The sequence below is a fragment of the Halictus rubicundus genome, chromosome 4 (genome assembly GCF_050948215.1).
Source record: "Halictus rubicundus isolate RS-2024b chromosome 4, iyHalRubi1_principal, whole genome shotgun sequence".
Taxonomy (NCBI): Eukaryota; Metazoa; Arthropoda; class Insecta; order Hymenoptera; family Halictidae; genus Halictus; species Halictus rubicundus.
In genome coordinates this window covers 2,720,911-2,745,531 of record NC_135152.1, presented here as the reverse complement: position 1 = coordinate 2,745,531, position 24,621 = coordinate 2,720,911, and the positions used below count along the sequence as shown (strand labels likewise).

General features: G+C 43.2%; 1 protein-coding gene across 8 annotated transcripts in view; it reads right to left on the bottom strand.

Moving 5' to 3' along the window:
- The window catches only part of Wdr62 (WD repeat domain 62), a 166,436-nt gene that overhangs the window by 53,547 nt on the left and 88,268 nt on the right, over positions 1 to 24,621 (bottom strand). For all 8 annotated transcript variants that reach the window (XM_076786276.1, XM_076786275.1, XM_076786280.1 and 5 more), the window contains one exon: positions 4,578 to 4,669. In XM_076786276.1, coding sequence (XP_076642391.1) covers positions 4,578 to 4,669 — 92 coding nt within the window. The remainder of the gene's footprint in view (positions 1 to 4,577; positions 4,670 to 24,621) is intronic.

Sequence of the window (24,621 nt, the reverse complement as noted above, 5' to 3'; positions counted from 1 at the left end):
AAAGCGAGCCGGAGAGGAAGATAGAATAACGCGACGCGGACGAAACGGTTTTCTCGGGACGGGGTGTACGCGATAAACCGGCGCGGCGCGGCGCATAATCTCTTGATCGCACTTTCGCCATTATTCCATTCACGCGGCCGAACGAGAAAAGAGCCGCGAGAGGCTCCTTTTGTGCCGTCCGCGTTTATCCGTGACCGAGAGAATCGCGCGAGCATTTTTTCATTCCCTCCGGCGCGGTGTCTGCAGCGAGTTCGCGAGCTAACGAAGCCGAACTTTCTTTCACGGCCGTCGTCGTCGTCGTCGCCATCTTGCAGTCGTCGACGCGCGTCATTTATCCGCTTCGTAGACGCATCGGTTGCTCGGCGCGTTTGCTGCGGCCGCGGAAAGTCGGCCAATACAGTCCTCCGTCGATCAACAAAATTTTTTTCCAAAGCAAAACTTCCAAAATTGAACGGAAAGAGATGGACTGCGAATGTGTCACTTGCAAGTTACAGGAGCCGAAGTTTCCATCTTTCTTCGGTAACCTTGTCGAGAATAATGTTCCAATCTGTCTAGTAGCTTTCTAGGATTATAAATTGTGCCGATTTCGTCGTGAACGCACAAAATCCGCAGTCTTGTAAAAGAAGTATCGAGCGTAGTTAGAAATAAATGTATTACATTTTATGAGTTTCTTCATCTACTGAATAAATTTTCACACAGTACATAGCACGCTTGCGTCCTCAATAATTGTAGAACCAGGTTTACGACTTGTGTTCTAGCGTCGATCGGAATCTCGATCATAGATTGTATATCTTTATGCAAATTCCCACGTTCATATCTCTGCGAAAACTAGAATAAAGGAAAATGTCTTGCAACAAGAATAAAATATAAAAATTGCACGGAAAACAATACTTTATGTTGTACACCAGAAATGGAACGGATCTAACGAGGCAATATGTAATTATTAGACTGCGGATTTTATGCGCTTATGACAAAAATGGGCTCATAGGCGCCATGGGCTCATGGGCGTAGGCTCATTTTAAAATGCTGTTACATTATTTTCAACCTATTAAACATATTAAGAAAGAAAATAAATTTCTATTTCACTCCAGTTTGTTGCAATTCAGGTAGAAGATTTTTATCGTCCGTGAAGATCCGCAGTCTAGTACACTCCGCGACAAAAAGATAGCACATTATACAGATAAATGGTATTCAGCTTTTCAAGTAGTATATTACATTGTTTGTGACCTGTATACTGCGTAATAAGAATAACCAATTACTTCAATATGTTTTAACGCATTTATTACGTGAAGAAACAACTTTATTGGAGAATGTTTAACATTAAACGAAAAATCGGTGCGTCAAAATGATAGCACAAATTTCTTAAAATAACTAAAATATAAGAATATGTATAAAAAAAAAATAATGTTTCAATATTTCGTAACTCCGCCTTTTGTTTGTATAACTACCACTAAACGTTTTGGCATAGATTTATATAACTTTTTAACAAATTTCCTGCTTAACGCTGCCCAGTTTTGTTCAATGCAGGTTTTTAATTCGTCAAGGGTTCGAAATTGTCTTCCACCGGCATATACTGATCTGGCTAAATGGGCCCATCAATGTTCTATAATATTTAAATCCGGAGACCTGGCTGGCCATTCCAAAATTTTAATATTTTCCCGTGTAAAATATTCTTTTACAATCTTGGCTTTATGAACACTTGCATTATCTTGCTGATAAATAAAGTTTGCGCCCGCAATTTTGACAGCATGTCTCTTCAATTGTTCGTCGACTAAATCAGTATACTTAGCACTATTCATTTTACCACTTACAAACTTAATTTCAGTGTGTCCATAGTATCCAATTCCCGCCCACACCATTACTCCACCACCACCGTGTTGCCGTCTACATAAAATTTGCTGTTCTTTACGCAAATCGTGGAAATAACATCGGTAGCCATCCGATCCATCCAATGTAAATCTCTTCTCATCAGTAAAGATAACTTTTTGCCATTTTTTCTTCCAATGAATATGCTTCTCAGCAAATTGTAAACGTGCTTCTTTATGTTGCTTTGTTAGCGGTGGTTTACGCATCAATTTTTGGCGTTTTATGTATTTACACTTTTGTATAATACGTTGTACATTACGTATTTTGGTATTTACTCCAGCTTCTGCTGCAATCTCTCTTGCAGTAGCAGCAGAATTGGATGCAGTTCTTAGAATTGCACGCCGCTGACGATCAGTTGTCACTCTTGGACGACCTGTGCTCTTTTTTTTTCCATATTCGTCTACATTTTTTAATAAATTGTAAATTACCTTGCGACTACGATTCAACAGTTTCGCAATTTTACCGATAGAACAATTTTCTTTACGTAAATTGTGTATTGTTAATATTTCAGGACCAGTCAATCTTTTACCGCAAGCCATTGTTGAAAATTTCACAATATTTTAACACTGGAACACGAACAATCTTAACTAGTCGCCGATAGGAACAGATTGGCGCCTTGACGCTGACTGAAAATATACAATTTTGACTTTGTGCTATCATTTTGACGCAGCAGTCAGTACTACTGTTTACGTTTTCGGCTTAACGTTCCACCTATAAACAGAAACCGAGTGTTTACCCTGAACAGATACAACCTATTGCTAACTGAACAGTGATATATAATACGGGAACTGCTGTTATTCGATTATATTAGCGAGAATTAACAAAATTAGATAATGTGCTATCTTTTTGTCGCGGAGTGTAATTATAAACGTAATAGAGTGCAATGGAATTAAAAACCGTGTCCTTTTCAGGGCCACGGAGGCCTGAAGTAAACTGAACCATAAAAATTGCGTGCGATTATAATATCCGCAGTCTGTTTCACGATTCCCAATCACCTGGACAGAATCGATTCCATTGGAAACAAAGAAGCGTTTATCGGCTGTACAGAGACATTTCGCAAGTGTCGATGGCGAGCGTCGCTATCGGCGAGATCTCGATCCGATCGAGATAGAGAGTCTCGCTTCCGTGTGCCGCTCGGCGTTATGCAAAGGCTCTCCTCTCCTCTCGTTGCTTCCCGCGGTCGTTCCCACGAATATCGGCCGGCCTTTAACTCGGCAGATTTGTAATACGATTCGTGCCGTAACCTCTCCCGTCTCTCCGTCTCTGTTCTAATTACGATCGGAGCTGTTTCGCGTTTAACAAGCGCGAGCGCGCGCGAAGAAAAATCACCGCGCCGCGCAGTTCGCTGCAAATAGGACACCGAAGAACAGGCTGAAGTCTTCCTCGAAGATTGAGACGAAGTCTTCTCTGTGTCTTCGATGTAATACCAGTTTGCAAGCATTTTAATAGGGGCCACTTAAAAGTAGCAAAGACGAATGACGGACGCGCTCGGCAAGAGACAGCGAGGAGAGTCTTGTGCAACAACGCGAGCAGGCTGTGTAATCTTTGAAATTTTACTTCCAGCGACTCGGGTAACAAGCTGCGGGACAACCTAACGATCCCCGGCCGGCAAAAAGTTTCGAGTCCCGTCCCCGCCGTAAACTCGATAAACAGGGATTAGCCTCTCGGCGGAATCAACTTTGTAACTTCTTCTCTGGATCATCGTTGAGTAACGGCTGCCCGCGCGTACATCGTGTAGCGGCGATTCGCGATTATCCTGCGCGCGCAACCCCGTCCCGCAAAAATCGAGTCTAACGAGGTTTCGTCGCGGGCAGTTCTTGTCGCGAGGGGATGACGCGACGAGTCCTCCCTTTGCCTGCTTCCTGCTCGCCAGCCAATTACCGTCATTTCGCAATCGATGGCCAGCCAGCCCGAAGGATGATTTAAAGCTCCGCAGCATAATTTCGCCATGAACCGAGGAGAAATTGCTGCGCGGTATTTAAACACCGGGTGAGTCGCCGTTCCGAGCTATGATGGACGTTTCATTCGATCCGCGGAAGTCTGACCTGTCAGGCCGCAAAACTCGATCTTAATTTTCGACGTTAGAAAATGATTGTGTTCGCTCAAACATGTGCTCCTGCAATGGGTCAGATGTTTTCGATTGAAATGCAAAAAAGAATCGACCGGATCGGAGTAACAGTCTCCGAGATAAAAATTCTTAAGCACGGCTTGCTTTCACGGAGACGAGGAATGGGAACGTTCAGGCTTTTGTAGTTTATAAACAAATTCGAAGCGGGATCAACGATGACTTAAACTCCCCTTAATATTACTTGTAGAACACTTTACAATCGCTTCATTTAGTCCAAACCTTTTAGGTTATCTGGGCAGCAACAAATTTGGCTGTTCCGTACAAGCTCCACGAAAGGTAGACAAAAATGTCAAAATTCGAAACGTCGTAGTTTTTAAACAAACTGGAATCCAACGATATGATGACTTAAACTACCCCTAATTTTACTCGCAGAACACGGTAAAATTGGTTTTCTCCAGTCGAACATTCTAATTTAGATAATCCCCGCCGCGAGAAACCTGCTGCACCTGTTCCCTTGGAATATTCCAGAGAAAGGGAGAAGCTGCGAGAAAGTTTGGACCGATAGGGCAACAAGTACGATCGGCAACGGATCTCGATCGACGGCATCGATCGAGGAAAATTAACAGACCGGTCTTGAACTCACCCAGCAGGATAGGCGACCAGCTCGCTGGTCGCGTCGCAGTCCAGGGCTGCATTGCTGGAGACGGTGACGCCGAGCACGCGTTCCAGCTTGATCTGCAACAAATCGAAATCAGACTGATCATTAGGACGCTCTGGAAGGAGGATCGTCGAAGGCGGTCGATCACGACGCGCTAATTATTGCCAATCTAGGCGAGCAAGATCCCAGATCCACAACCAAGGGAAATATTTCCTTCGCGACTCCAAGCAACTTTCAGACAGTAGCAATTTTCTCTAAATTCTGCTGGTAATCTAGTAGACTAATTAACCCTTAGCCCTCGAATGGCGGCTGTAAGGCGCCACTATAAATTGCTGTATCATTATTGAAAATAGTTCTTACATTATTAGGCCTTTTAGTGCCGGGCGAAAAAGAGGTGCCTATGCGAAGATAACCGGCCGAATTTCACGATTTTACTAGGGTTTGGAAAAAGGCTCATAAAAACCAAACGAAAAGTAATATAAAGCAATATAAAAGCAATATAAATTTATTTTGAGATAGAGTTCTCTCGCAATGCGAATAGTAAAGCGCTACAAGGTGTGGGCCGATATATTATCGGCTCTGGCACTTTCCGCAAGTGCAGCAAGGGCCGATATATCGGCCTCCGGCACTAAAAGGGTTAAATTTCTTTGTATTTAATTGTTGCGACGCGTAACGACCCCCCAATCGCTCAACGGATTTCGGACCGTCTTTGGGCTACCTGCGCCCTCACTTTCCGGAACAATGACCTAGGCGAGCCGTCTGTCCGCCACGTGCCTACCGAAACAACGTGTTAACGCCACTACCGAGACGGGTCCGTTTTACAACCCTTGCAAATCTCAATAAATTACCGTTTATGACATAGCTACAATAAATCCTCGAAGCCATGGGACACAACTATTTAGCGTCCGATTTTTAACTACAGATTTCGTTTCCGGGCCATCTGTTTGCCAGCCCGCGCTATCCTACTCATCGCGTTTTAACTTCAATATGTCTTGCCTGGTCCGAAGCGCTTCCTTGGTTTATTGTCTGCTACGGTCATCCTCCAAATTCAATTCCGCCAATGACAGCCCCTAGGCCGCTTTGAAAACTCCTCCCAAAAATGACGAAGGGAGGGAATCGCAGCGAGCGTAGGTATAAGTATAGCCAAGCACTAACAGATAGATCAGAACACCAGAAATCGCTAAAATCAACTGAAATCGTAACGACCATCGTAACTCTAACACCGGGGCTGTCGCTGTACGACCAATAATACCGTTTGTAACGCCGTATCAGTTTTGTAAACGCGAAGAATAAAACGGGTAAATTCAACAACGCTTCCATTTATTTCAAACAGTTCAGTTTTTCGTTAATTCGAAAACGAACAAGAGCAACGCGAAACGAAAGTCGCGGCATCGCTCAACATTAATAAATTACTAAACACTTCAGTACTGTACGGGTAAATTGCACCATTTTCCTAGGTATAACATGAAATAGAAATATATAGAAGGGAAATATTCTAGATCGGAAGAAATGTTTCGCTTTGGAGTTAAAATAGCTTCGAGTGCAAAGGGTTAATTTAGCTCCTTGAAAGAATGCAAGTCTTTCCGACCAATTTTAGAAGTTTCAATTTCTATTGAAAAATTTCTTAACGTTTTGGTCGACCAATGGCAAGATTATTTTGTACAATTACTAATATGCGTTGATACTATCGAATACAACGTCACTGAACATCGCAGAAAACTTTGGTGATCGACACAAGGGTTAAAATCGCTGTACGTGCTGTCGATGAACTTTAGCGTTCCTGCTACCTTTATTCGCGGGATAAAAATGATGCTTTATCGCCCGGTGATTTAAACAAACAATGGCCCACTATGTTCCCGCGTTGGTCACGGTGGCAGGATCGCGTGAAAATTGCGAGAAACGCTTCGGCGCGACAATCGGTAATTCACCGGCAGCGTGGCAACAGAAGAGAGAGAGAGAGAGAGAGAGAGAGAGAGAGAGAGAGAGAGAGAGAGAGAGAGAGAGAGAGAGAGAAGAAAGCATTTCAAAGCAGCCGCGGCGGCACGGTCTCGCGCGAGTTTCTTAATCACGGTCGCGTGGAAAATCGGTTCGCCAGTGGGGCATCGACGCATCCGATCTGAGATGCATCGGCGATCCGAAGGCTGGCCTCTCTTGTGAATGCAGGCGTGCTTCCGTTTTTTCTTCCCGGTTGGTAGCAGAGAAACTCGCCCGATCGATATCTGCAACGTCCTGGCCCCGGAATGCTGCACGCTCCTCTTGTTCCTTCGGCTCGAGAGCTTTCGTTCTCGAAGCGGATTCGTGACAAGGCCGCCAACGATTCGACCGATTATTCGCAGGACGCTGCGAACACAATCGCGCGCGAGTATTCGCAGAGTTTACAGCTCGAGAGACGCGAGCACCGTGCAACGAGAAAGCCATTAGCTTTTGAAAGGAACACGGACACGTTCGGGCTCGAAGCGTTCTCTCGCTCTCCGAGTTATCGCTAATGGACACGGAACGATTGATTTAAACGCGGAACGACTTTCCTTCGTGCCGCGCGCACACTAGGCGATCGGTTTTCAAACATCTGATGGAACAGATCATCCATCGACGCCGATCCGCTGCCTCGGAGCAAACGCTGTTCTCGTTTCGCCATTATTCCAGATGGATCTTGATGAATTCGCAGGAAGCGCGACGGGCAAACAAATTTCAGGAGAGGACAGTTTCGCTGAAAGATGTACGGCCTTGCGTTTCCGCGAGTGGAGCTACTTGCTTTCAATCCTTTGCACTCGAATGGCGTCTCCGAGGCGCCACCACAAACGATCATACCACAATTCAAAACGATCTTCGTGCTTCTAAACTTGTCAACAAATTGCTAAAAATGTGTGACATACCATCTCATTTTTTCTCGGTTATAAAATCCTTTTTAGATTCAAGTGTCTAGGTGCAAAGGATTAATTGTCCATGGACGCGAGGAACGAACCGATATCGGGTTGATACGCGAAAAAATGTTAAGTAATTAAAAGCTGTGCTAATGCTTTAGCTTATGCATCCGATTGGAATTCTCGGGGAACGAGATTCCACAGGAGGAAGAGAATAAAAATCGAATGAAATTGATCGCTCGTGTACAAATGTTCCCAACAAGGTTTCATCAGAAATCGGTCTTTCAGAACGAGCGCAATTGTTTCAATTACGATTGTAGGTCGGCAACAGCGAACGATTACACAGAGTAACAGGCAATCGAATTACCGGCTACATTTTAATCGTCGTCGCGAATTCCAGCATCGTCGGCGTACGGTTCCCCGTGCCAACGAGCCCCGGTCGTGTTCGCGTTCCTTTTTCCGCGGGCAAAGAGCTCGGTAATGGTCCGCTTGCTTCTCGCATAGCCAATATCGTCGAGGAGGTTCGCGATTCGATAAAATTTGAAAGCGGCGGCACCGTGCCGAGCAGAAAAAGTTTGATTGCCGGTGTAAAACGTTCGATTACCGCACTTCTAACAGGGGCTCTAGAAAGCGGCGTTGATGTCTTCGGTCGAAACGAAAAGAGCCGGTGCGCGCTGCCTCCGTCGCGACTTTCCTTCGAGGCCGCGACAGACGAAAAGACACTTGCGCTCTCCCTGGAACTTTCATCGATCATTCGTTCCTAATTACGACCCACTGAGCCAGTTCTCTGCGAAAGCGATCTATTCTTCCAGGTCTTTGCTCCGCCGATCGCGATCGATCATTCCGTTTACGCGAAGACCACTTTTCTTTCCGCGAAACGGATCGATAACTATTTTTACCCCGCTCGACTTTCAATCATATCTGAGAACTGCTACGTTACAATTAACTCTTCGATTTTTTTTCAGGAATTACTTAATTGATGATTTTATGCATTCACGATAAAAATAGCTCGGTGCCATTTAAAACGGTAGAGACATTAAAGGGATCTGAGAATGTCAATGTATCGTCTTCAGCTTATTGAGATTGTTAATATGATTACAATTTTCATTTCGCATAAAGATCCTCAGCCCAGTTATCACTGTGATACATGCGTGACGTTCACGATCTCATAGTTTACGTGAAATTAGTCCAATTAATGTTTGATGTACGCTGTTATTTAAGATCGTGGAAGAACGTTCAGGGAATCCGTGGCTTTCCACTGGTAAATTGTTTCGATATTTTATGAAGCCGGTACTCACGTGGTATTTAATCGAACATTTTAACGATGGAGATAGACAGCGAACGCATTAAATAATATTTCAAACGAAAAGTGGGTTGCATGCACGAAGTTGGACTAATCAGAAGTGAAAGTGGTCTTTATCTGTTCGGAAAAGGTTCACGTGCCGAGAAGTTGTACGTTAAAATATGTTTCTAGCTGTAGGATAAACGAGAAACGAAAGAATCGAGGAAACTGAGAAGGGTGCCGACGCACGCCGTTTCGCAGTGGCTCGCGTTGGAAACGAGGTTACGAAGCGAAACACGTTTAATAAATTAATATCACGTTAGGTTGCACAACGCGCGTAACATCCGCGATGGTGGAAAGATCGAGGAAAGTCCGAGGAAAGGCTGGAACGCTGGAATGTTAGAAAACTCGGGCAAACTCCATCTTGATCATCTTCGAGCTTTGCGAAGACCGAAGCTGGTTGGTGTAATCCTCAAAATCTGGACACCCGATTTTTGCGCCGAGGCACAGTGTGTCGTCCAATGGAAAAAAGTCCGAAAATCAAAGTGTAAGATCTGCAAATTTATGTATCCTAAAATGTTCGTAACAAAACGTAGTTTCTAAAACTGCCTTAAATTTTAACTGAATAAATCAATTTGTTATTAAAATTGAGGCTGAAACTTCACTGTCAAATTCTGCGCATTTTTGAAAACATGCGTCCCTCGCAAGCTATTTGGTTTTTTAATTTGATTTTTACAGGGTGTGTTTAGCATTATTAGACCTTCAATCTCCCAAAAAGTTTTTTTAAATTATCGCAGTTTGTCCTAATTTTTTATGTTTAACATTTATCAACTTTGATTAGAGTTTTAAAAAAAGTACATCAAAGTACACCCGTGAATTTTTTTACAGTAATTGGTGGCACATTAAACTTTAATTTCGCATTGGTTTAAATCTGCTCACATTTGCTCAAGCGGACAAAATAATAAAAAACCATATTAAGACGCTCGCGCACGGCGGCTTTCTGCGTAGTCTTTCGAAGAAATTTGCTGCAATTATTTTTAGACGCATGCCATTTGATAAGTACTTACATATGTGTTCAATTTTATTCTTATAAATTATATATTTAGTTTTCAAATTGTTTAAATATTTACAATCTTTCAATTCAGTATTAAAGAAAGTACCCCAAAAGGTTCCTTTGAGATTTCGTATTATATTAATTTAAAGCACATCAGACTTGATATGACGGTCGACCTTAAGTGCATAAATATACACAAATGTTAAAAATAATAGAAAATGTTGACGTTGAGACGCGTGCGTTCGCCGTCCACGCCTTTAACGTAGTCTATCGAGTTCCCACCTGCAGGGATTTCCGCCACAGGCCTCGTCATTCAAGAAGCTAGAGAATTATATTTAAAACATTATAATTGGTATGTGATGCCGGTAACTACGCATAAATTACTTTTCCATGCAGTTGAAATTATTAAAAATACAATTGTTCCTATTGGCAAATTATCCGAAGAGGCTCAACATAAAAATATAAAATATTTTCGGGAACATAATACCCGCAAGACATCAAGAGAAAATTCAAATAAAGACCTATTAAATCGTCTTCTACTGGAGTCGGATCCAATTATTGCCCATTATAAAAAAAAACATACGAAAAAAGAAAAAAAGGATTTTGCAGATATAAGAGACTATTTATTATTAAATGAAACATCCTACTTATCAGATTCCAACTCAAACACTTGTTCTGATGATAGTGAAGCTGAAGTAGTATAGTACGTACACGTATTATTTAATAACATATTATCTATGTTAATTTATTAATTAATCCATTTATTCATTTTATTTATTTCTAGGTAAAATAAAGGAATTCTCTTAAGGATTCCTAAGTTTTAATTCCTCCTTGTGAAGATTTGAATAAGTAATGTATACAGTATTGTACTTTTTTTTTAAATTTTCGTTAAAATTGTAAACTACGTTTTATGCAGTAAAAAAACATAAGAATTTATTAAAACATAAGAGTTATCGCACTTAAAAAAAAAATTTCTTTTTAATAATTAAAAAAAAAATTTTTATATACCAATCGATTCGCCTTTGCATTTTATTTCAAAAAGTATTAAGGTACTTTACTCGAAAATTTCATAATTTAAGAGTTATGACTTTTTTCCCGAATTCCCATATACTCGACACACTGTGCGAGGTCTTTAACCCTTTGCAGCCCTTTTAGCACACTTCTTGATGGTTCGAATGTGTCCACGATCAGTGAAAATTATTTTTATTAGGGGAACCAATCAATTATTTTGAAACCTAAAACAAACTTTGCGGTAAATTCAAGTTTTTATTTTTTAATTTATTATATAATCTCCATTATTATCAAGGACAGTTTGCCTTCTTTCCTGCAAATTTTCAATCCCCCTCTTATGGAAATCCAGTGTTCGTGAAGCAAAATATGACTCAAGGTGCCTACTTACATCTTCTACGGAAGTGAATGTTTTATTTCTTAAATAATGCTCCAGAGATCTGAAAAGATGACAGTCAGAGGGAGCAATATCCGGTGAGTACGGGGGTGCGGTAAAACTTCCCATTGCAATTCTTTGGTTTTTTCCTGAGTGAGTTTCGCTGTGTGGGGCCGGGCATTGTCAATTTTCAGTATTACTCCTTTTCTGTGGACTAAAGATGCCCTCTTTTTCAATAGTTCTGAACACAGCCGTTGTAATTGCTGACAATACAATTCAGCAGTAACTGTTTCTCCAGGTTTCAACAACTCAAAGTGAATTATGCCACGACAGTCCCACCAATTGCACAGTAACACCCTTCTAAGTGATAAGCTAGGTTTAGGGGTTGATATTGCGGTTTGATTTGCAGAAAGCCATTGCTTGGAACGCTTTATGTTATCACAAAGAATCCATTTTTCATCTCCGGTAACGATTCTGCTAAGAAATGGATCTCTACGAAATCTGGATAGCAATGAAGTGCAAACCGATCGACAAATATTCTTGTTGGTCTCAGATAATTAATGCGGTACACATATTCCTTGCCTATATGCCTTTCCCGTTCGTGTAGGTGCCTTTGTATAGTTGACCGTGTGGACCCAAGACTTCTCGATAATTATTGTATAATTAATTTTGGATCAGCTTCCACTAGAGATTTTAGGGTGTCATTATCAAATTCAACTGGTCGTCCACTTCGTGGCCTGTCAGAGAGATCATAATCACCAGCAGCAAACCTTCTGAACCAACGTTGACACTTGTTGACCTTCAATACATCTCCATAAACATCGCAAATTTCCTTTGTTGTTACCGTTGCATTAAATCTTGCATGAAAATGAAAAAGTATGCAATGACGAATATAATCCTCGGAAGCTACGAACGCCGCCATTTTATTACAGGGTTGTAAAAAACAATTATACTTTTTAGAATATTCTGAACACAGACTGCTTTACCGAAAACTGTAAAAGAATACGTATTTTCTCTTCAACGATCGGTACAGAACTAAAGGCAAAAGAAATTCTTTGCAAATAATTGATTACTTATGGAAACCCCTAATATATTTTCTGGCGAGTGATCATTTCTCTGAAAACGATTTCTAGTCACAGAATGGTAAATTTGCGTGGGCGACTGTGATTTTCATCGAATAAAAATCTGCTAGGACGATACTGTTCGAAAAGTAGGGAACCAAAGACGCGTGTTCGTTCGGATCTCGATCGAGAAAACGGTGTGTGGGTTAGAGGAACTGATCGACGAGTCGGAAGAAGCGGTTGCGTCATGCCCGCCGATGGCGGATCGAGATCGATTCGAGGTTCGAGCGATCGGCGGAAGTTACGCGGCGAATCGAGATCGGCGTAGGCAGAGACAAGAGTTACGCTCGCGTATCCACAAGCTTCGTCCGACATTGATTCGTTACGCGGTCGACCGGTTTTCTGTTACGGTGGGCGTCTAAACGATATTATTTACAGAGGCAAGCTGCGAAGGAAAGATCGTCGACGGAGCCTCGTTCGACTTTGCTCCCTGGTGCCCGCTGTTAACGGCTTGCCGGTCGCGTACCACCCGGAGAAGCGTTAATTACTTCGCCGAGTTGGGATTTCAGATTTCGGTTGCAGCGTCCGAGGTGCTAAATTTCAAGGTCCTTGAAATTCAACGCGAATCGCTGGCCCGGCGTCTATCTCTCGTTACCGACTCGTTACATCCGGCGAAAAGAACCCCTTGGGTGAAAATCTGATTAATTTCCTTTCGGAGAAGTTTCCTCTCGGCGTCCGAGCGGCCGATTCAACGCTGCAACGCGGCTATAGTTCGCCCGAATAGGATAACCTACCCGGTGAATCAACGCAATTCGTGTTAGATGGAAAAATAGCAAGCCCTCTTCGTGTTGAAATTTAGGCGGTATTGGAAATTCGCTGGAGACGTAACTATTTTTATAAACTATCAGCCACTGAACTCCTAATTTAACTCTATTCGTTCGTTAAAAATTGATGTTCATTCATCGGTCGTTCGGACCAGTTTTACAACCGTCGAATATTGTTAGAATCGTGTTCTGGAATGTAAGAACTTAACAATGCCACAATTTTTATACAAGTAGCACTCAGGAAATGAAATATTGCGGATACTGATTTTAACAGACAAGTGTTCGTTCATTGGGCAGGTCAGAACACAGAGACTGCATCGCCTGCATCGCCTGCATCGCGCGAAGTTGAAACGGGAACTGTACATACCGGTGTGCCGAATGAATTTCAGCATACAGTTGCAGCGAACGATTCTTATCGCGGAATTAAGTCTACGGGATTACTCGGCGGTCGGATAAGATACAGCCATGATTCACCTTAACCTTTTCGAGACGCCAACGGGACCGTACTAACTTTTTGTAAATGTTGCTGTCTATGTGTTTGCTTATCTAAGGTACCGTATCTGCGGTCTTGTTCCTTTTGCAAAACGTTCCGCTGGGATTCCATTCTCTACACCGCGGAGATTTCACATTTTTCCGCAAGACTTTTCAAAAGCGTTTTCCCCGCGCAACGAAAGTGTGAACAAAGTTGCAATCGGATCTTCGAGAGAGTCGACGGAGCGGAGGCCGGATCTGGCCTCGACCAAGTGCGACCGAGCAGTTGCGTATTTGGGCTACCAAATCACTTAATTGGCCGTGATGGAGCCGGCCAGCGGAATTGTTGCAACAGAGCGCAACAATAAGGTAGCCACCTAGAGACTGGAGAAGGCCTGGAGAACCGGGACGCGGGTTTGGCAATGCTCGCGATCGAATAGGAGAACCGTTTCGAAAGGCGAATAGCCGATCGCTGCAGACGTATCAAAACGCGTCAATTTAGAACGCTGTCTATCCACTTCGGTGCGTGAGAATTTTACTAAACGTGGCTGTACATGGTCCTGTGCATCGTCAACTTTTTAGCTGTCAGACAGATGCGTCGAATGACCGGTTTAATAGTTTTGCAATTATTGAAATTGCAAAATAATGGAATAAATTTCCTTGTTCAAGAAAATCACAGACGAACTCGATAAATTTAATGTAACCATTTTTGTAAGGCAACCGGACACTTTTAATGCTTGGCAGGTTTTGCGTTCAAATCAATTATTTCATGTTCTACAATTTTTCTTTCACTCTTTTGCACGTCCATAGATCTATTTTCTTCTTGCAGCTCTCGGAGGAATACCGATTCGAATGAATCTCTAAAAAGTGATCACATTTTTAACTGGCAATATAGATACTCTGGGTCACGGGGATTAATCTGGACTCCTTCTAGAATCGATGGTGTTTGCGGGGCAGATCGGATAGATCGGATCGACGGCAGGTAACAACAGCTAATGGAATCGACCTACACCTGCCGACGCAACACGAGATCCTTGTCCAGCGTGCGTCGCCGCTCCATGGAAATCGTAACGCGCTGGATGTGGGCACGATCGCGCGTGCCACGGATTTCTGTGTATGTACATCTATGGTCGTTGTACGGAGTATTTCGCAACGAGCGCCGTTACGGCCGCCGTTTCGCGGAACACGCGTCGTTAAACGCGCCCGTCGGGTTTCGCAAACCGCGCGAGATCGAGTGCGTTCGGTGCCATAAAATGGCCGCTGGCCATCCTATCACCGGACGATCCTGATGACCGGACATCTGTGCGCGAGAAGGGACGACGAAGTTATCTCGTTAGGCGAGTCGGAGAGACAAAATAGAACCATTATCGCCTGCTGTTCGAACAATCCTGACGCTTCTATAGAAAATTGTATAAAATTTTGCTCCTTTAACACGTTGACTGCCATGTCACCCATATGTGGGTGACGGAATTATTTGTCCTGGTTTTAAAATGAATTCTTACGTTAATATATTCATTCTACCAAATTCAATTAGGATCTGTAAAATGCACGAAAGCTGGAGGACTACCCAATATCATACATTTAATTTTTTTCAATTTTTATTTCATTAAATAACTTGCTTTGATTTTATGGAATTTTTGAGGTTTCTAGTTTGGCAGTCAAAGTGTTAAACAAGCGTAAGCCAATATTTTCGTTTAACACAGTTCAAACGCGGCTGATTTTCAATGACAAGTGCACTCTCAACATTCTTGCATTTTGTACAACCTAACCACTAGCTGCAAATAAGGGTTGGGTAACCACATTCTGTCAGCAGATTTCATAGACTAACAAACTAATAAACTAATAAACTAATAGGCTTCCGGTCGGTGAGCGTCCGGGACAAAAAGCCGATTAATAGGCTACCGGTCGGAAAAGTGTTAACATTAATAAGATGTTCCAAGAATTCGACTGAAAAAGTTGTTGTAGTTTCTTTAAGGAGTTCCTCGGGAATGTTCGCGTTTTAATTCGATGTTTTCCACGCTGTATCGACGTGGAGCGAAACGGGTGATCGTTGAAAGAGGGATCGGCATCCCCGAGCGATTCGCTTCGGTGTTTGATGGCTGGAGGATATGGAAACGCGGCGAGATCTCGCGCAGTCGATTAACGATCGAATAACTCGTGTCCGGGGCGGAAACCGGTTGCGACGCTTTTAGCGATGATCCCAGCCGACGCGACGTCCTTGCGCGAGGATATCGCCGGCACGCAGCTTCTCTGCTCCTCTCCGCTCCATTCCGCTCGGACCCGCTCCGAGACGATGCACATTAACCGAGTTTTTGCCGCGTTTCCGTGTTCCCCGAGTCCGCGAGAGAGCGCGTCGCTGGCAAACCGGCGCGGCGGCCGACCCGCGAAGGGTGTTACGCTCTCGAAGGATGTTACGGCGGCGTGACCGCGCGAGTTACGCGAATTTTTGTTCGCGCGAGTGCGTGCGCGCGTTCAGCCACGCGCGATTTCCGAACGAAAGCGAAATTCCCGCGCGGAGATTCGCGTCGGTGATTTTTCTGCTCCTCCGCGAGCGTTCTCGCGTCGGACCGATCGTCGATGCGAAATTCTTCTTCTCCCGAGAAGGGGAATTCTCCTTTTCAGTCGGACGAAGCGATCGCTCGTTGGGCGTCGATTGCGTTAGACTGCTCGTTGCAAAACGCGGCAACGCACGCTCCGCGCAAGGACGAGGCATAAACGCGCCGCTCCAAGACTGCGGATGCATATGCAAACGCTGCTTCGAGCTTGGCCAACCGACGCGACGCGTAGCACGCTCGTGTCGTAAATTCGACTTTACTCGGCCTTAAACTATCCTTGATGTCTCTCGTCAACGATCCACTCGCCATCTGTGATTTACAGACTGCGGAGGTTCGTGCAAAAATTGTCAAAGTCAATCGTACGAAACAGGACCTAAACCATAATTCGTTTCCTCTTTTAATCATTCGAATAAGTCGAAAATAATCTAACAACATCTTTATTCTAGTGTCTGTACGGTTTTGTATTCTGCTAATCCATTTTTGTTATTAATCCACAAAATCCGCAGTTACGGAATAACGATCTCATCGCGGAGCATTTTACTTTCTCCGTGAATTAGGGGTGCAGGGTTCCTCCCGTCTTCTAATCTAATTATGGCCACCCTCGTCGCGTTACCCTTACTAATTTTATGTACTGTTACCAGATACTCAGCTAACAGAAAACCTCGAAAGAACTGTAGGGGACGGCTGCCCGTGAAAGCCTCGAATCTCTCAGGCTAAGCAACGTGCGTCGTCAAGTAAAAGTAAACGTAAAGTAAAGTAAAGTAAAGTAAACGTCCCAAAATGATTTTGTCCTAAACGAGGAGGTAAGAGTCAAATGTCGAGGCCGGGGGTCTAGGTCGCCTAGTATGCAGACGTGAAAAACGTCCGCTTTCCCAGGGTTAAAGGTTCCCGAGTGTATCTGTGTACATAGTTGCTCGCAAAGAGGCTGAGCCGAGCGAACTATCGATCCTAGCTTCGGATACATCCACTTAAAGAGACTCTTTCCCAGAGAGGGAGGGATAGAGAGAGTGAGAGAGAGAGAGAGAGAGAGACATGTCCAGTTTCGTAAGTCGGACTCTGTCCCAGAATCTCCGATGAAATATTTCGTAAGAACATCCACGGTACAGCATCTATTTTGTAGTATTTGCTCCAACATTGTTTCTTGCAATCGTCGCAGTTCGACACTTCGAACTCGTTCAAAAATTCTCGTCGACAGAGAACTAATCAATGATTCATGTTCCCAGGGGTCTGTATTCGTTGGCGCGTTTGTCTTCGGTTTTACTGTTTCCTGGTCGAACTGTCCGGTCGCCTGTCCAGGTAATACGACAGTTGGTACCGGAATCTTGACCATCGCATGTTTCAATGAATAAATCCACTGCTAAAAACGTGACTGTTCCATTCCATGTGCCTATACCGTCTCTTTGTAAGGTTAAATATTTTCACTGTGGAGAAGAGTTCAATGATATCAGTGTTCCTAATTGGCGTTGTCATTTGCATACGCACATGACAGCTCAGCTAGGATTAATCGTTCGACGTTTCTGCTCCACTTTAGCGAGACAATTTTTGCTTCCATCTCGAAGCTGAAAGCTCTTTTTCTAATACATGATAGGAATTTAATTATTTATTTGAGGCACGAGCGACGATGTTATAGTCGAAACCGTTCATCCGTTTCGCGAGGCTTTACTGAGGACGATCCTCGGCTAGAGCGCGGTGATCCGAGAAACGACTGTTGGCAAGGAAATCGGGTCCCGGTAACCGATAGGCAGGCATCGAACATGCGGAAACTGTCCGGGAGGATGCACGAGAGGCTGAAGGATAGAGAGAAGATTCGCGAGCGGCTCAAGAAGAGAGAGAGAGAGAGAGAAAAGATGCCGGAGAGAGCTAGGATCGCGAGTCGCGCGCCGATTTCTGGCAAGCTGGCAATCCGTTTGCGCGCTGACCGAGATAATGACGGGCTCGGGGAACGTTTTGTCGGTCGATACACAATGAAAAGAATGCAGAAATGCACGGTCCGTTGCAACGAGGCGGTCGCGTACCGCTTGTACGTCGGAGGTAAGTGGGCACGAGCCAAGTACGGACCTCGAGCCTTGCCTTTCCTGTCCTGTCCTCCGTGTACTGTCCTGCACCGAACTGTGTCGTCATAGAATTTCTTTACCTTCGCGAGAACGCGCGCAATCTTCGCGAAATTCCTCGACCGCAAACCGCAGATCGGAGTAACCAGATTCCTCGAGGATAACGCGAACGATCCTTCGGGACCTGGAGGAAAAGACCAGGTGACCGTTTCATTGCTACTGTGATCGTAGGACTTTGAGAAGCTGTCGCCAAAATTTCCTGCACTTCTCGATCCCCAATTTGCCTTTTATTAGCCACCTGACGCGTTAAACGAACGTAATTCAGAAATGAAAGAAAGTTCAACAACTCGTTCGTTGAAAATACAATCACACGAGCAATCCTGTTGGATTTTGTGCTACCTAATTTCGTAAGCCCTAAATTGTCCTACAAAGTAGTCCGATTGACTGACCCTTTCGCCTAAAATAAAGTGCGATCTGAAGAGGATTGAAGCTCTGTTGATTGCGTCGGCAGTTGCGTTCCGCTTAACACCGTCGGCCAGCGACCAAGGCGCAATAAAAAGAGCGAAAACGTTTCTGTTGCGGAAGCGTTCCCAGCGAGAGGAGGAGAGCAAAAACAGGAAAGGATAAAAACCGATTGAGACGCAATTCGCCGGACTAACGCGAGCGTCGCGGTAGCAGTTGGTGCAGCAGTTGGTGCACCGCGGTAGAGTCTCCGAGATGACGTAACGTATGTACGACCGATGGAAGACAAGGTCTCCTTCGCATAATACGCGAGACCTTACGTAACACCGGTTAGGGTTCGTCGTGTCTGAATGAAACGAGCCGAGGAACTCCGACGACACGTTTCAAGGGTACGAGCTCCTTCGCGCAGGACGCACAGAGAAATGCAACTTTGCGCATCGAGTTCGCACAACTCATTCAGCAGAGATCGACACGCGTTCGCCGATCGAACGTTTTCGAGCATCGCCTGCATGTAATTTTCTACACTATGGAATTATTCATTCGCTACGGGTATACATCGCCGTAATGAGAAATTCCTGCATTCGGAAATATGGAAACTAACTTCTACCAGGTATATAAGCAGAGCAAGATGCAACGACCAAGATGCAAATTGCATTTGTCTCAGGACTTCGTGGAAGTTCCGACGGACTTCGAGGACACTAGTTGTTTCGCGAGCTCTCGAATCTTCCTCCCCGGCTTTTATTTTCGGGATCGATACACTTTGATCCGAGTCGGCGAGAAAACTCCTAACAAGGTGTTCCGGAAGAAAGACAATTTTCACGGATGTTCTGGAAGAAAAAGAATTTTTATGGTAGAAGAATGGAATTTTAAAATTCCCTTCTAACTTCGTTCATACTTTCATCAGACTTTTTCGGCAAAATATTAGGGGGGCCCATAAGTAATCAATTATTTTGAAATCTGAAACAAACTTTGTAGTAAATTCAAGTTTGTATTTCTTAATTTATTATACAGGGTGTCCCACGTAACAGTTTTCACGATTTTTTAAGTACTTGCGATAATCTGACAAAAAATATTTTCAATAAAAGTTGATCAGTTTTCGATTGGCTATATATTGCAATAAAAAAAGTTCGAAAAACATTTTTTTTTTTATAGTATTGTCAAGATCAACATCATTTTTTGAATGGAATGTCCCATTTTTTATACAACAGATCGATAGAGTATTAAAATCTGAGTATAAAAGCGTTGACCTTGATAAGTCCTAAACCTAATAGTTAACGAGATATTGTCCAAAGAAGAAAGAAAATTATTTCGGTAAAATTATACTTTTTAGATTATTTTGAACACAGGCTGCTTTTCCGAAAACTGTAAAAGAATGCGTGTTTCCTCTTCAACGATCGGTACAGAACTAAAGGCAAAACAAATTCTTTGCAAATAATTGATTACTTATGGGTACCTAGTGTTCCTGATTTCTCAACATTTTTCATTTCTCGAGAAATGAGAAATAAGACTATACTTATCGATAATTCTCGAGAATCCTCGAGAATGTTTTATAAAATAAAAAAATATTAGGAAACTTTTACCAAACTTTTATAAAGTGAAACATTACGCTTTTGTTTTGAAAAGACTTTTTAAGAAGCATAATGCGTTTAATGTAGAATCAGACAATCTACTTCTTTTTTTTTTTTGTAACAAAATCTGTAGCCGTAGAAAAATTTCTTTCATTTTGTGTGGATGTTGGCTTTATCGTATACAGAACATCCAAAAGTTGCTGAAGATTGAGTGTCCTTTCAGTGGACTAAAAAATTTGGAATTCCTTTGTTAGAGTCCGGAATTTATTTTCTTCTGCCGCTAAACTCTCGACACTAAATTCTTGAAGGCTGTCTGCAATTTCTAATTCTATCTGTTTTTCCAGTGATAGTTCCTCATTCTGAGAATCTGAAAGTTTTTCACTATTTTCATAAGAATCATTGTTATATTTTCCAAAAGGTCTGCTTACAATTTGTTTTGCCATTTCATACATATCTGCCTTGGATGTTAAATAAAAAAATGTATCTTCTGAATCTTTCTGCAGAGATTCTGGATTATGCAGATATTTCATAAGGGATACAACAATCTTGTCTCTTCTTTTAGATATTTCTTCTTTAATAACAACAAGAAACTCATTACTCAATTCAGTATTCAGTTTTTCTGAAGTTTTAAATAAGAATTTAAGAGAATTTATGAATTTATATGTTATAAAATAAAAGAGATTCATAAGAATTTTCCTAGATTTAAATTTTTCGAGAAATACCGGAATTTCTCGAGAAATGAGAAATAATCAATTATAAAATTTCTCGAGAAATTCTCGAGAAGGAACACTATAGGTACCCCTAATAAAAACGTTCTGAACCGATTACAGGAAACAGGTGCAAAGTGAAACTGCGTAGAGTGAATGTACTAACTGAAAGAAAACCTATCAAATCTAACGTTGATCAGTGTAACGTTAAATTGAATGGGAAAAGTTAAATGAAATATGGATTTTACAGTTCGCAGCGCGGCTCGACGGGAGGGAATAAAAGTTAAAAGAAAAATGGAAAAGCGCGTGTCTCGAGGATTAAAACAACGGGCGTCTAACTCGTCTCGGAGGCGAGATATTCGACGAAGGACGTCCCAGAATAGGGAGCTATCCGCGATAAATATTTATCGTTAAACTCGTTCCAGGCGTCGCGGCAATCGCGCGCGAGAGAGACAGAGAAGGAGACGGCGAGGGGGGATGGAGGGGAAGCTAATTAACCTGGGACGTGCGCGGCGAACGACGCCAGATTGTCGCTGAAATAATTCATCCAGCGAGGTCTCCTCGAAACTGCGTTTCGAACAAGCCACCAGACGTAAAAAAGTCACGGACAATTTCCCGCTCGTTGCTCGTTGCTCGTCCTCGAAAGAGATCCCCCGCGTTTTTCGCTTTTAGTTCGAGACCGATTAATCGGCGAACCACTTTCCGTCGTCGATGCGCCATCGGATCGGCTAAAAAGCCTTTTCGCTTTGCGCGAGAAAGTTTACCAGGCGAACTTCCCTTCGCCCGTTCCTTCGGGAACAGAGTTTCCCGGCCTTTTTTGACTCCGCTGACTCTGTATCTCCATTACCGGCGTTCCCAATTCGGTGCATCCTAAAAAGTTCTCTACACGAGAATAAAGTAAGACAACGGAGAGCGGGAATGTTTAACCTTAGGTGACACTGAAACTATTACTATTGTTCGAAACAATTTTTACATTGCTGTATTTTCTATTGCTTTTTTATTGCTGTATTATCCGAGAAATTAACCCTTAACAGTCCGGAAGTATTTCAAGTTCACTTCCCATCAAGCTATTTTTCATACGAAGAGAAACTGTGGACTCAATATTTTTATATCAAGTACAGAAAGTAAAATATTTATATTTTATCTTTTTTTTTTATTTTTGCCGCCACATACGCGGCATTGGACCCAATAAGTAAAAGTGTCATACCGCTTGTATGGCGGTATTGGTCCGTTAAGGGTTAATATAAAATTGAAGTGTTCGAAGTACCAGTAATAATTCTATTTCTTTTGTAAACAGTTTAAATCATTAGCTATTTTATTCGATACAAGGTGGCTTCAGAAATATATAGAAAGTAAATGTATGCGTGGAGAACAATTGTAAGGACGCAGACCACGGCCAGGATTAAAAGCATAATTGAAAGCGGAACGTAATGTAGAACGATAATACGAAAGGGGAATTCTTCAAGTTCGAAAGAAGAATTTGGTCGAACAGAATGAATTCTCGCACGATCGGTCTCTGGGGGCGAATTAGACGGGAGAATTGGCATTTTCCGAATTTCCTCTGTGAGATAATTAATGGTGGTTTCTCAGGCAAGATCCTGTCCCTGTTTAAGGGGCGGCAAAGGTCGCGACTCGCGGTGTGCAAGCCGTTCGCGTGCATACATGCGTTACCATAGCAGATCGATCTAACGGGCTATTATGAGTTTCGTGCAAGACCGTTTCCGACAGGCGTGGAGTCTCGTCGCGTCTCAACATGTAAGCCACACCCTGGTACAGTTATACCGCATCGACGAAGGGAATAAGAATAAGGGAACCGTCGGTTGTCTGTTCCACGGCTACGGGAGAGGAAGCCGGTCCCCAGGTCTCGGTCTCGCTTCTTCGCCAGAGGATTACCGGTTAAACTAAGATTTACGCGTGCCCGATAACCACCGGTTCCCCCAGTCCTCTCGTCCACTCGTCCTCTCTGTCTCTCTCTCTCTCTCCCTCTCTCTTTCTCTTTTCAGACGTCTATAAACTTCCGCGACCGCTAATCGCCGTCAAACGAGACGCCGCACAGCGGTTTATTTCGCCTTAAACGCAGAATATGGCTTGCAACGCCCTGCGGATCTTGAACAATCCGTAAACACGTCATTGAAAATGGGTTCTATTAACACTACGGGTGTGCGAGAACCCGAAAATTTCGAGATTCTCGAAAGTGTCGGGATTCCCGAAAAAGTCGGGATTCTTGAAATTATCGGGATTACCTAATGGGAAATCGAAATGATTGGGATTCGCTAAAGGGAAATCGAAATTTTCGAGAATCTCGAAATTTTCGGGAACCCGACCCGACCTCTTCCCGACTCGCCCCGACCATCGGGTTCCCCTAGTTAACACATTATCGCATAATTTTTTAAAGTCTATGGCTTCGGGAATTTTTCAACATCAATTCAGGCAAATCAATCGCGAACCAACAACTTAGCCCCGATAATACGATCTAATAATTTCGGTATAATCGCACCCTCAATTTTTCGAGGACCAAAGTTTCCGGGAACGGAGATTAGGCACGCGCCTATTTAGTTATCGGTGTAGAACCGATCGAGCGCGATCCCCGGCCTATAATTAGCCACGAAAGTGGGAAGTCTTTCGATGAACTTTGCGACGCGCTCCCGGAGGACCGTTTACACGGTTACGGTCGTGAGAATGGCTCGGTCGGGTTAATTGCGAGCACCATTCGCCATCGAAACCCCTCTCGCGCAAGACAGAGAGAGAGAGAGAGAGAGAGAGAGAGAGAGAGAGAGAAAAAGAGCCGAGGTTTAATAGTAATCGAGAAAAGAACCTCTTCTTTCGGTTCCTCTGATTATAACCCGCGCCGGTTTTCGCAATTATTATTAAGAATACCGTTACGAGAGATCAAGACTTTCGCGGAGCCGCGAAATCGAGCGGAACACACGTCGATAGGAAAAAGGAGAACACGGGTTATTTGTTCGGGTTCGGACGATAATAACGGCGAGGTGCCGGTGTAATCGGTTTAATTTCTGCTAAACAGCCGTATACGGGACCGAACTAATCTCGTGCAACCCGCATGCGTTTTCTACCGAACGGATTCGATTCAACTATCCGGGGATTTTACCGTTCATAGTGCATATGAAATATTTTTAATTTAACCCTTACCACTCGAACGGCGACTGTCAAAATATTTTGTGCATTAATAAATTACTAAACATTTCGGTATTGTACGAGTAAATTGCACCATTTTCGTGTATAACATGAAAAAAAAATATATTGGAGGGAAATATTTTAGGTCGGAATGGAGTTAATTGGAGTTAGTTTCGTTTTGGAGTTAAAATAGCTCCGAGTGCAAAGGGTTAAGTGTCGAAGCACTTGGCTCAGTCGTATGTACGTTATTTCATCACATTTCTCCACTTTCTGTTTTATGCAGTTAATCGTTTTGGCAAGTGAGCGGCTCATGTATACGGGTTGCTGCAGCATACATTATAGAACGTGTTAATTTATCTGTAACCGACGCTCGAAATGATCATCAGCCGATTGCCCATTGTTCCAGCCGAGGTCAGGATAATCGTTTTACCTGGAATCAAAGCGCGTGTCCCCGAGCTAGGTTGCAAGGCTGAATCTAACGAGGTGCCTGCTAATCGGCTATCGATAATCCTAGTTTGCGAAACTGTTAATCATCTGCTAACCATTGATCATCTGGAAAAAAGGCGTGCTGACGACTTCGTTCGTCATTCAGAAAACTGCATGCCCTATAAAGA